This window comes from Lactuca saligna, chromosome 9 (genome assembly GCF_052625555.1).
Source record: "Lactuca saligna cultivar CGN05327 chromosome 9, ASM5262555v1, whole genome shotgun sequence".
Lineage (NCBI taxonomy): Eukaryota > Viridiplantae > Streptophyta > Magnoliopsida > Asterales > Asteraceae > Lactuca > Lactuca saligna.
Window position 1 is genome coordinate 163948674 of NC_136425.1, and position 13209 is coordinate 163961882.

Here is a 13209-nt window from a genome sequence, read left to right on the forward strand (position 1 = left end):
TAATTTGTCGTAATTTGAATGTAATTAAAGGCTTTTTCTTAACAGTGAGTTGTGATAAATATACAAAAATAAGAATTTCTTTGTTGGAGTTTCTATCTCTCTGTTAATGTTTTTTGAAACTCATCTTTGAAATATAAACCGGCATATATATAGAAGATGATATTTAGATACACTTTTGTTGCTTCGAATTGTAATAACTATTTTTTGAAAATGCTGATTTAATTAGTTTTTCAAGGATATAAAAGTATAGAATAAATATGTAGATAAATTATTTAATCACTCCATAATATTTATATTATAACTAATATCAAACAGATTATCCAATCCTTAAATAATTAGATTATCATTATTAAAAGTAGGGTATATAAAATTCGTTGGTGCTCCTTATATATGTAGTTGTGGGACACCCCCAATTTATATACGTTGTATACAAATACACTTAACGAATTATAAGTAATGATCGACCCACTTAATCATTATAAATGATTTTAAAGTAGAATAAATTTTAATCATGTCCACATACATCAAACTTGGAGGGACTAAGAAGTTGATTTAGTCTCAAAAGAGTACGTCGAATTGACAACCATAATTTGCAAGACTAAAATACAAAAAAGGTATAAGACAGAAGTTACAGAAAGAAATATTTTTCGAAACTATTCTTCAAATTAGAAAGTAATGTTTTATATATTCGAAAAAGTCTTCAAACTTAGAGATGAATTTATTATTCGAAACTAGTCCTTAAACTTACAGAAGTTATTATTGTAATGTATTAAATTTTCGTCCTGATTATAATAACTTTATCGTTAGTTTAAATCTTGAATTATTTGACATCTTAACTTTTGCACCTTATTAGCAAAAGAGAGGCATGAGAGTAAGGATCAAGATTAACCGAGGCAAATGCAAGCTACTAAAAAAAACTTAGCGAAGTAACTTCTTTTATTTTATTTTTTAACTTCTTTTTGGAACAGTACAATTAAATAACAAAAACCAACTTAACAATGAGCTTGGAAAACCAATTACAAAAAGTTTTGGAGCATTGAATTTTGTAAGCACAAATTCCAAGCTATACTACTATGACTACTTCTTTATATTATAAAAAATGGAGCTCCTCTTCCTCTTGATGTTTTGAAACACAAGACTCTTGCTAAACATCCATATAATCCAAATCGACTTAAGCATAATGACATCAATCGCCTTCCTCTTCGATTGGGGAACTACAGGAACCCATCCACAAAAATAAATCTGCAACACTATTGAACGAAGGAAAAGGAAGGTCAAGCCACTTAAACACTCTCCTCCAAACTTCCTTCGTTGCTTCACAGTGCACAAACACATGATTGGATTAGTCCACTTGAGAGTCACAAGAAGGGCATACCATTGAAAAAATATCTACATTTCTCTCCACCAAGTTAATCGGAGTAGGATCTCCATCCAACAACACATGCCATAGAGTGACATTAACTTTTATAGGAACTAAACAACACCAACATGTAGCACCTCCACCCTCCTGCAACAAAATATCATCAATGTGTCGTCTAGTGGCGTTAACCACAAAAACACCATCCTGGCATAAGGTCCGCTCCAATTTATCTAACCAATCCTAGATAATCACCAGAGAAAGGCAAGACCTCAGAACGGAAAAATAAGTTGCAATAATATCCCCCTCACGTAACGGTCTATTCCAATTCCACACCCCATTTCCCATTAACGAGTATGTCGCTTACGAAGCACTCCTTATTTGATTCCATGGCAAAAAGACGAGGAAATCTCTCCATAAGAATACCATCGCCAAACCAGTTTTTATCCCAAAAAAGAGTACCTTCACCATTACGAATGCACTTCCTAAGCCATAAAATAGAAACAATATTTCTTTCATGCAAATACAGAAACAACATGCTCACATGAATCCAAACATTCGATCCATTTGGTTTTTTCTTTAAATGGTCTATGCCAGCGTACAACACATGAATACCTATAATAACTTTTTCCCAAATCGAATTTCTATCATTTTGTAGTCTCCATATCCACTTAAGTAACAAAGCATAATTAAATGCCTTCAAGCTTCCAATTCCAAACCCGTCTTTATCTTTAGAATTAAGAACATTTTCCCAATTGACCCACGCTATTTTCCTGTTATCATCAATTGCTCCCCAAAAGAAACAAGTGCTTAAGCTCTCAAGGACTTTAATCACGGTTGACGGCACCTTGAAGAGCGAAAAATAGTAAATAGCCAAACTCTGAAGGGCTTATCTGAAACCTATCCCCGAATGAGAACAAGATAACTTTCTAGTTGGCCAATAACTTTTTAAACTTTTGAACCATCAAATTCCAACTATCCACACGTCCCATGTTTCACCCAACAGGGATGCCTAAGTAAACAAATGGGGTAGACGCAACCAATCAACTAATAACGATAGCCAAAGATTCCACTTGATGAAAATCAATACCAATCTATGACAACAGGCAAATTTTGGATCAAACAAGGTCTAATATATATATATATATATATATATATATATATATATATATATATATATATATATATATATATATATATATATATATATATATATATATATATATATATATATATATATAAAAGTAAAACCACATCATAGCTTTTTTGCAATAAACTCTTGAAAGCCAAAAGACATCATTTGTATAAGTAAATATATATACTTTGAAAACCATGTTGGTAATGAACCTTTGAAAATTAACAAGTTAGAACAAAAATTAAAAATTAAACCTTACTCCAGAGTTTTCAGCCTAGGACCTAACAATCTAGTGATTTCAGTTTGCACTAGGACCGAAATCACAAATGATCTCGGTTGGAACATACAACAAAATCACATGTGATTTCTGTTGATGCATAGACCGAAATCACATATGATTTTGGTGATATTATGAGGATTTCGTAGGAAGAAAAAGGGAAAAAGAGTTTACTTAGTGATAAGACATTTTGTTCTTTCCAACACTTACCTAACATATATCAAAACATTTATCCAACAAATCACAATGTAAACATCACTTCATCCCTCTTCCTCATCTTGGGCCGAAATCACCCCACAAACCCCCACCATTTCCATATTTTCCTTTCTGTTTACCTTAAACTCTCTCAAGAATCAAGTCTATAAATCTTCCAAGGGTTAATTCTCCAAGTTTATTCTTAGAGTTTTGGTAAGTTTTTCTTGCTAATCTAGTGCTTTTACACACTATTATGTGTTAAAACTCTTAGGGTAATATCATTTCCAAGGAAGTCCATCAATCTGATTCAAGTGTTTAGGATTGGAGATCTTCACATCATCTCTTCAAACAACCCACAACCACACTCTAGATGAGTTCATAGCCCCACATTTTCGAGTTTTCCATTTTTCAGAGGGTCGGGGGGATACAAGTAAAATTTGGTTTATCCCACAAATGCTTGCATGATTTATATCTATGTTAAATATAAGGCATTATTTGCATGAGATTTAATTATCACTAGCTTTTATACAAATATTGGTGATATATTAGTTTTGAAATGCAAAACTAACAAAAAAAACATCATCTACGTTATAAAATCATAATAAGAATTATGGTTGCAAAACTAAATGGTTTTTAAAGCTTTTACCCAAAACATAGTTTTCTAACAAAAAGGGGTACATTCTAGTTATTTTACCATTTGTGGGTTAAAACCCAAAAAATATGATGTTTTGACCATACATTTTGAAACTAGACAAGATAACTACTATGTATTTATATAAAGGATATATATATATATATATATATATATATATATATATATATATATATATATATATATATATATATATATATAGTCCTGACAAAAAAATATGATAAACTATAATTGATATGGTTTGGGAGTCACAAACACAACACTTTTATTATGGAAGAAACGTATAATTATTTAAATGTATAATTATATCATTTACAAGAAAAAGGGGTTCTTAGTTCACATGAACCAGTTGATACAATTTTCTGAGACATTTAGTTTCACCGTACCTACCAGAGTACACACGAAGTCCTACAATATAACTAGAGTCTCTCATAGGGAGAGCTTAACACTTGTATATAGATATATACGGGATTGACAACCCCACACCCAAATTGATAAATACAGTTAGATCAGCAGGTATGGGGTGACAAATGTCTAACACTTCCGACGCTTGAAGAACGTCGTAGCAGGCCACTAGTCGCTAGGATAGTTATGATAAGACACATGGGGTATTAACAAAACATTTGATTTATGCGGTTAACATGTATTCAAGTAGTTTTTATATAAAAATAAAACTTCATAACACTATTTTCCAGTACAACATTACTTACAATTTTAGTCTTTTGATTTAATACTTACAACTCGCTTTTACAGAAAATATTGGATTTTCTGAAAGTATAAACTATAATTTTACATGAAACAATTACAAATTCTTCTCATACAAAACACTTATGAATTCACCAACTTATGTTGACACTTTTCAAAAATCACTTCTATTCTCAGAAAATCACTAAATTGGCAATCAAATAGTTTTTGGAGGATTGGGCATCATCGCATCACGTTATTTATTTTTTGTCATGTATATATGGTATCAAGAAAACAATGTTTTGGATATAATGTAAACTTATTAAATATTCAATAAGATGGTTGTAATGCTTTGATCCCTACTATTCACTTGTTATGATACTGTACAGGAAAGTTATCCACCCCAGACGTTTCAGTCATTCTAGTTTGGGGGTGTGACAGATTAGTATCAGGACATTGTTTATAGTGAACTAAATATTTCAAACAACGTAAGATATACAACTAAAAATACAATGTGGCTAAAACACTATGAGTAAGAAGTATACTTTTATCATACATACTAGAAACAGTGTCATAATAAGAACTATAGAAAAAATATTTAGACGAGTTAAACACTACGATTAATCCTAGACAGTTATGTAATCATATATTGGATAAATATAGCCCGATCAACTATATTTATATGAGATATGACTAACATTTGTTTAGGAATGGTCGTGGTGGGCAACGAATCTAAAACTTACCAACCCTATATACCAAGAAACTCTAGAATCAAACATCAAGTATAAAATACTATCGGAGTATTTTGGAATACTACAGAGTCATACACTTAAACCTTTCATGTATTTTTCATCTCTATTCTTGCACAGACGTCATGACAGGATTCCATATACTTGGAGACCCCTATTTCCCTAGCCAGGGAAATGGCAGATGGATCATGGAGGATCCCGAAGAGGATCTTGAGGAGATAATGGAGGAAGAGCCCGAAGAGGATCCAAAGGACGAGGAACAAGAAAATGAGGAAGAGGAAAAGGAGGACTCGGATGCAGAGTTTGAAGTTATTAATCCACCTTATGTCGCGCGAGTTCCAGTACATCGACTAGGCTACTAGGGACCCACGCCCCATTAAGCAGATGACCTGGAAATATGGAGCAGGAAACAACACCAACATTCTCCATATGACATGTAGCGAGGGTTCTATAACCTCAGTCATGGAGGAACGAAAGACTTGGCCCTCCCTGTTATGGTTCATCGGATCATACATCTCGGAGATCAAACTAGGGTGTCGTCGAATCGGATCATGGAGCTGGGCACCACTGCTGAGGCCACTGATGCACAAGCTCGACGACTGGAGAGGGATTACCCCCGGACTTTGTCATCTCACTGAAAGCCTCCATGAGGACCTCACCACCGCTCGAGTGGAAATAAGGGAGTACTATGAGAGGCACTCGACTCTCGAGGAGAGGGTGATTGCACCTGAACATCGGATAGGAGAGATGTAGGCCTCTATGACTTCATTATGCGGCCCACAGGAGACTACCCGCCGTGAGTAGGGCTTAATGAAATGGGTATGCGTTTTATTTCACTGGATGTTGGTATTTGTGATGCAATTGTTTACTTATTATAGTAAATTTCATTTGTGAATTGCTTGCAAATTTTAATAACAATGAGACTTGATACATATATAAACAAGGCATTCCATTACGATAATGCCCGATTCATAACTCTTATCAAAGAGTTATCTTCATTCCACCTTTAAACTTTATGGAAGAAGTATGCCACCAAGGAAGTCAAACATGCGTACGAATAACACACTAACAACCCTACCACCGTCACCACCTCTGCCGATGGACTCTACCGTGTTCCAGGCTGCTATAAGAGCTATTGTGGCTACCGTCGTGGCCCAAATCAATAGTAACAACAACAGAAGCTGAAACAGGACTAATAGATCCAATCAAGGTGAAAACCAAGGGCACCAAAAAATGTGCTCCTACAAAGATTTCATGAACTGCAAGCCCATAACCTATCAGGGCGACGACGGGGTCGTTACTTTGACTATGTCATCCCAAAAATACAGGCCAAAATTTTCATTTTTAAATATGTTATTATAAAACCAACAATATAAGAAAGCATCCATAATAACATATCATATCAAAACCAGTACATCAATAATCAAAGCATGTCCTCATAAAACCATATCAAAGTATAATCCCAAATATCTCATGTGCGGGAAACATAGTGTGATGCGCTGCGATTTCCGACTCCTTTCCTTTGAAAATGAAGTACTTGAAACCAAAACTAAATATCCTAAGCACAAAGCTTAGTGCATTCCCCTATCATACCACATACCATACATAACACATACTGCCTAGCATATTTGGGTGGTGGCCTACCCTTTGATATCTTTCAATCGGATACTTTCTAGCATATAAAAACGTACTCACATATTGTCATACATAACCATGAGCCATACATATATCATAATCACTATGGATGTTATGTCACAGGCCGCCACGTGGTCTTTCTTTCCAAGTCGAGGACCACCCCTCGGTCTCACAGATAAGTGCTAAGAGACACCTCCTGGTCTTCCATGCAAGTATCACAAAGACAACTAGCATACATACTACTCTACTTAGCTAATCAACATATAGTGTGCCAGGAACCACCTCCTGGTCTTTCATACATAATAGCATATAGTGGGCCAGGAGCCACCTCCTGGTCATTCAAACATATTGCCTAGGGCTAACCCCCAGGTCTTCCTACCATACATAATAACATATTGTGTATCAGGAGCCACCTCCTAGTCTTTTATGCATAATGCTTAGGGCTAACCCCCAAGTTTTCTATCATACATAAACTATATGGGCCGGAATTGGTGGCTTAGACCCATACAAACAGTGAGGAGACTCACCTCACACTATTGAAGTCGCGTAGATAATGTTGTGGCTGCTGGCTGATAGATTCCCGAATCTGTTGTGACAACCTGAAATTTATTCCGTCGTCGTAACCTGTTTCCGTTAATAAAAATATTTTATTATTTTCGATAAGATTTGGATTAGACAAATAGATTAATGTTTTTATTTTATTTCATAAGGGTTGAAATGAAATAAATATAAGTGTAACACTCTCAAATTTGTCTATGGAAAAATATTAGTTTACGACTAAGCCGGGTGCGACCACAAGCCCCGTTTAACGTCGGTATCGAGTAGATTTCCACCTGGCCACAAACTCAAACCCTATATAAGGGTTGAGTGGTAAACAACTTAAACCTTTTACTAGTCTAGTCACTCTCTCTCTCTACTCTCTCTCTACAAGTGGGTTTTGGCCAAGAAACACCTCATTCAAGCTCCAAATCTGTAAGTAATCACTCCTAGCTTGTTGTTTTGCTTAGTATTCATGCAAATTATGGATTTAATCACCCAAATACCCCAAAAACTAGAGTTTATAGTTGGGGAACACCTCCCAAAACCGTAAACTCCCATAAAGGGGTTTTAAGTCCCCAAAATCCCACCAAGACCCTTCTAATGCTTGTCTATGACTTGGAATCTTGCATGAATGAAATTAGAAGCCCAAAATCGTGTCTTTAAGGGGTAAACATGAGTTTATGGTCCATGAACCTTCATGAACCGTAAGCACCCAACAAAGGGGTTTTGATGGCCCAAAACCCTCCCAATGCTTGGATATTGACCTAAAATCTTGCATAAATGACCTACGGACCCCAAATCACGAAATGGATGGAATGGCCTTGAGTTTACTGCCGTAACCTCACGAGTTTACGGTAGTAAACTCCCAATAACCATTCAAGAACCGTAAACACCCCAAAAAGGGTGTTTTGATGACCCAACTCCCTATCTAGCATGACTTATGGACTAGGAACTTGATTGGATGATCTAGGAACCCCGAAATTCGAAGTAGATGAATAAACCATGAGTTTACTACCGTAAACTCATGGGTTTACGGTAGTAAAATCCCCAAAAAGGTTCCAAGGACCATAAATTCAAAAAAGTGGGCAATTCATGCCCTAACCACTTCCTAAACCCTTGAAATCAACCCTAGAACCTTCCTTAGTGAGGTATGAAGCTTAAAAGCATACAAATACACTCCTCCCATGAGTTTACGGCCGTAAAATCATGGGGGAAGTGGTCCCTCAACCCTAAACTCACCAGAGGTGAGTATTTGAAGAGTAAACTCCATAGTGAGGCCTTACACTCCTTCCTTGCAACCCAATAGCCTTCTAGCACTTGACCATAGAGTTTTTCTTCACATTAGGATGTCTATATGTGTTTAATTAGTGTCTTAATCACTAATTACTTGTAAACATATGTCTTCATATGTTACTTGGGTCATAAAGTGTGTTCAAGTCTTTACTTGACACCAAACGCTCATCCGACACTTCCACCCTATCTACTCGCTACAGGTGAATTCATACCCCTTAATTAACCTTTTTAAATTTTTTCAGATGTTTTAGGGGGGGGGGGGATACAAGTGAATGCAAAAAGTTCTAGTTTAAAATCATATGTGATTTATATCTTGCAATTAAAAAGGATTTTTCTATACTTTTAACCATTTGTTAGTAAAACTGTTTTAATTATTCATCAAACACATTTTCTAAACTAAATTGTTGTCAAACTATTTTCAAATTGTATTTAAACTACTTTTCTTTTAAACTATATTGACATCAATATATTTATATAAATAAGACTTGAAGTACTTAGGACCGATAGCTCACCTTATTTCCTGTTCTTGTTTGATTGTGGTCTTAGGGTATATTGTTATCCGTCCGAATGTCGTTGATTTCTTAGTTATATATCATATATATTTATGTTAGATACGAAAGTCTTCACCTTACACAATACCTTTGTAAATCAAAGGCATATGATTCCACACTCTATTTAACTATAATAGGTATAGTTAATACTACTGCTCGTTACCTCTATCGCTATTATACTCGCTATAATTACTACTATCACGAGTTAAGACATATTTAAGAAAACACTCTCTATACTATACTAAAAGTTACCATACTATAATACAAGAGAATACACTATTCCAGAAAATAACACGCTATCCCTCCATACGACAATCTACTACGTAAATACCATGTAACCAGGGCTTCCCGAAAGGAAAGCAACACTACATGTATAGATCTATACAGGACGGACGCTATTACATCCCGAGTGTTAATTACAGTCCGAGCCAACTAGGCTCATGGATGGCACTACATCACTACACTACGGATGACCGAGAAGGTTATCAGAACCTCTATAATCACTCAGTTTGGCTACATGAGAAATTACATCCATATCCAAATTAACACACTAAGAATTAAAGTCTAAGCTAATTCCCGAAGTAAATAAACATATATTTAAGTTGCAACACCACTATAGTTAATCAGCAATACTTCTACTCATCTACGTTACTTGTATGAAACTTATTACCTTATTTTTAACACTGAAAGTTTCAATATAAACACTTTTACACACTCAAAGGACTTAACTTACAAATATACCATCCTGGAAAATATAGGGTTTTCCAGGGATTTCTACTACTCTCAACATTTATTTCATCTTTTATATTACCTGATTGTAAACACTTTTATACAAGAAATGACACTAAAATCTTTTGAACTCACCAACTTTATGCTGATACTCGTTTTCAAAATAACTTGTATCCTCAGGTCAAAGATAGACAGGTACTGGTGTAACTTTTGGGAAGATGGAGCATATACAAGACTCATCTTTTATTTTTGTTATACTTTTGGTGTCTATCAACTGTACAAAACATGTTTGTAATTAAAATCACTATATTAATGCAATGGTTGTTGTCTCTTGTTTTTACTATTATGCAATTGTTATGATACTGTACATGATGTCGTCCACCCCAGAACGTATTCCGCCGTTCTCGGTTTTGGGGTGTGACAGATTGGTAGCAGAGCATTGTTTATAGTGAATCAAGTATATCAACCCATAAAAGATATACAAACTATAAACACTTCAGGACTAAAACACCTTGACCAAGAATATATACTTTTAAATACTAAAATATTTAATTAAATATATATATATATATATATATATATATATATATATATATATATATATATATATGTATACATTCACCAATACAGAGGGTCAGTATCAATCTAGAACAGAACATAAGTATTAAAGATTGTTGAACAATACAATTAAGCTTAGAGACATATAGTCACATCTGGGTGGATGTAGGCTGATCAACTACATCTCTCTAGGAGTGACTAGCATGTGCCTATGAGTGATTGTGGTGTTGCAACAAGCCTAAAACTTACCAACACTACCACAAGAACGTTAGAACTAGAATACTATAAGAGTATTCTATACTCTACTAACTGCATATGTGATAACAAAAAGGGTTGTTAGTAGTAGGGAAATAGTTGCTAAGTGGATACATCACGATTACATGTGACTAGGGCGCTATAGACTCGCAATTTGTGACCTTTGCTTCATTTCCTATTCTTGTTTGATTGGGGATCTGGAGTTCGGGTCGCTTATTCGAAGGACTATCTGATGGGTGTTGAGCATTCTAACACTTCCTAAGTGTACATGCAACCCTAATAACCTTGAATCTATGTTTTCTCTATATGCATGCAAATTTCTTTTCCAAGGTTATTTCATAACTAGCATGGCATGGGGAATATATAAAACATAAAAACTAGTAGAAAGACATACCTTGTTGTTGCTTGGATTCCTTTAAGACTCTATGAGCCTAGCACCCCAAATGTTGTGCCTCAAATGCTTCACACAACACCACAAAACTTGAAATAACTTGATAAAATACTTCTTGCACTCAAAAAATCGGTTATGCCCTCTCTAGTAACACTAGGTCCCCATTTTGCTAGCCAAAGGGTTCCTTTTATAGTGGTGTCACAATTAGGGTTTCATTAAGAAGACCCATAATTGTCACGATTCTTCATTTCTCATGACCCATGGGTTTGTAACTCCCATGGACTATCCATGGAGCTCCAAATGGTTACATCCATATCCCATAAACCATGGATCATTAATCCACCATAAAAGAATTGATGATTGTCATAATCAACCCTATATATTTAATTAGTCTCACTTTGATCACCAAATTAATACTAGATTAATACTTCATCAATACTAATTAAATAACACTATTATTAATATATTAGAACTTATAATATATTAAGAATCATAAGTGCCATATTCTCTCGTTTAGTCTATCCAAGTATTGCAATGCCATGCAACCCAAATGGACCATATCGGGTCGCGTCAAGTACATACCAAATATAGTTATGGACTTAGACACAATATCCAACAGTCTCCCACTTGGATAAGTCTAATAACTATATTTGCAAATATGACTTCAAAATCCGACTAGCAATCGTAGCTCTTTCAAAGTCTCTCGGAACTAAGATGATGATGATACGCCATTTAAGATAAGTGATCATATAATCCTCTGCTCTCATGATATCAGCCTGAAAAACCCATGGAACATGGTCTTACTTATTGTCATGCGTTTGTTTCTTGATCTGCGATCTGTTTTGACATATAACGAAATTGAACGCAACAATTAGGTTCTGACCGGGCCCGGTACATAGGTCAAAACCAAATCATCGAGGGGCCCAGATGTCGCTTCTATTTCTAGAAGGAATAGATAAACTTCGACTGATATGCTTGTACCAACTACTTGTTGAATTATTCACAAAGGCACGTTTTATAACATCGAGTTACCAATGCGTTTTCATACAATCAATGAATAACCAACTCATAGTCAACAACCCATATCTCTAGGTTTGAAGATTTATATGATATTACCGTCTCACGATCACTCGAGATAAATTCCATGAAGTGATGCAAGTGAGTGTGGGTTGAATCCAATATGAAGCTCTTATGAATACTCATAAATGTTGTAGCAACGATTTCATTGTCTAAAGCACTTTAGACAAATCATACAAGACAAATTCATGACAGTCTTGATTCATATCTACTTCCAACATATGACTGACTGTGGATGGTTTGAATAATATGATATATACCATAACATAATTATTCTGGAAGTCAAAACATGCAATGTGAAACACAAGAATAATACTAATATTATATGGCCCCAACACTTTGAGTGTAAATAAAACACCTTTTATTTATGTACCATATTGATTACTCATTATTTATGTTTCGATTAATCAACTTTATGCTTCAATTAAAACATTAGTTGTCCCATGCTCCAAGCATGTACACTATGGTTTTCCAAACAACAATTATGCCATACTCCAAGTATCCATACTATGTTTACATATGGTCCTCTCCTTGTGAAATAGATCAATTGACAATATTCCTATGATGCTCATTTCACAATTCCAATCCTTGTTGTAAATGCAAGAATACCAAACTCTTGCCATTTACTGTAATCGGTTAGATTCTAAACTTATATGCAACGATCCCCTTGTAATGAGTATGCACAGAAGTCACAAAGACTTGGCAACATACATTACAAAGCATTCCAATGGAAAACAATTCCATGGAAATGAATTCTCAAATTCAAAGTACATTCCTTTGAACATCCTTTTTAGCATTAAGCTCTTTAATCTTACACAGATTCAAAGAATAACTTCCACCTATGAAGACAATTCCATATTACCATTTTGACCATCACTTCTGAACAAGAGTTGACTGTTTTCAAAATATGTCAATATGGTCCTTACTCTATGCTTCTAATTGTCGATAAGCAACCAATCTTTGGTAAATCTCAGATTGTCCTCGACAATTTGCTTAATCATTTTAGTAATTTCCAGTTCTATTCCTTTTTCCATCTTAATGCCCTAGGCATTTGGAAAATTTAGAATGGATGAATATTATAGCACATTCAATCGATCCTATATCCGAAGCATATGTGACACGATTCATGCT

At 34.8% G+C, this 13209-nt stretch overlaps 1 protein-coding gene across 1 annotated transcript; it reads right to left on the reverse strand.

The window, feature by feature from the left end:
• Positions 1-1676: 1676 nt before the first annotated feature.
• LOC145016902 (putative mitochondrial protein AtMg00310) lies at positions 1677-2349 on the reverse strand. Its single transcript, XM_078975064.1, has 2 exons — positions 2320-2349; positions 1677-2204 (listed from the first exon to the last, which is right to left on the reverse strand). The coding sequence occupies exons 1-2, from the start codon at positions 2347-2349 to the stop codon at positions 1677-1679; spliced, it is 558 nt and encodes a 185-aa protein (XP_078831190.1).
• Positions 2350-13209: the final 10860 nt, after the last annotated feature.

Coding starts and splice junctions, on each gene's coding strand:
- LOC145016902 (XM_078975064.1), bottom strand. CDS start 2,349: ATGGGACGTGTGGATAGTTGGAATTTGATG. Junction 2,205..2,319: donor TGGATAGTTGGAATTTGATG/GTTCAAAAGTTT, acceptor TCGCTCTTCAAG/GTGCCGTCAACCGTGATTAA.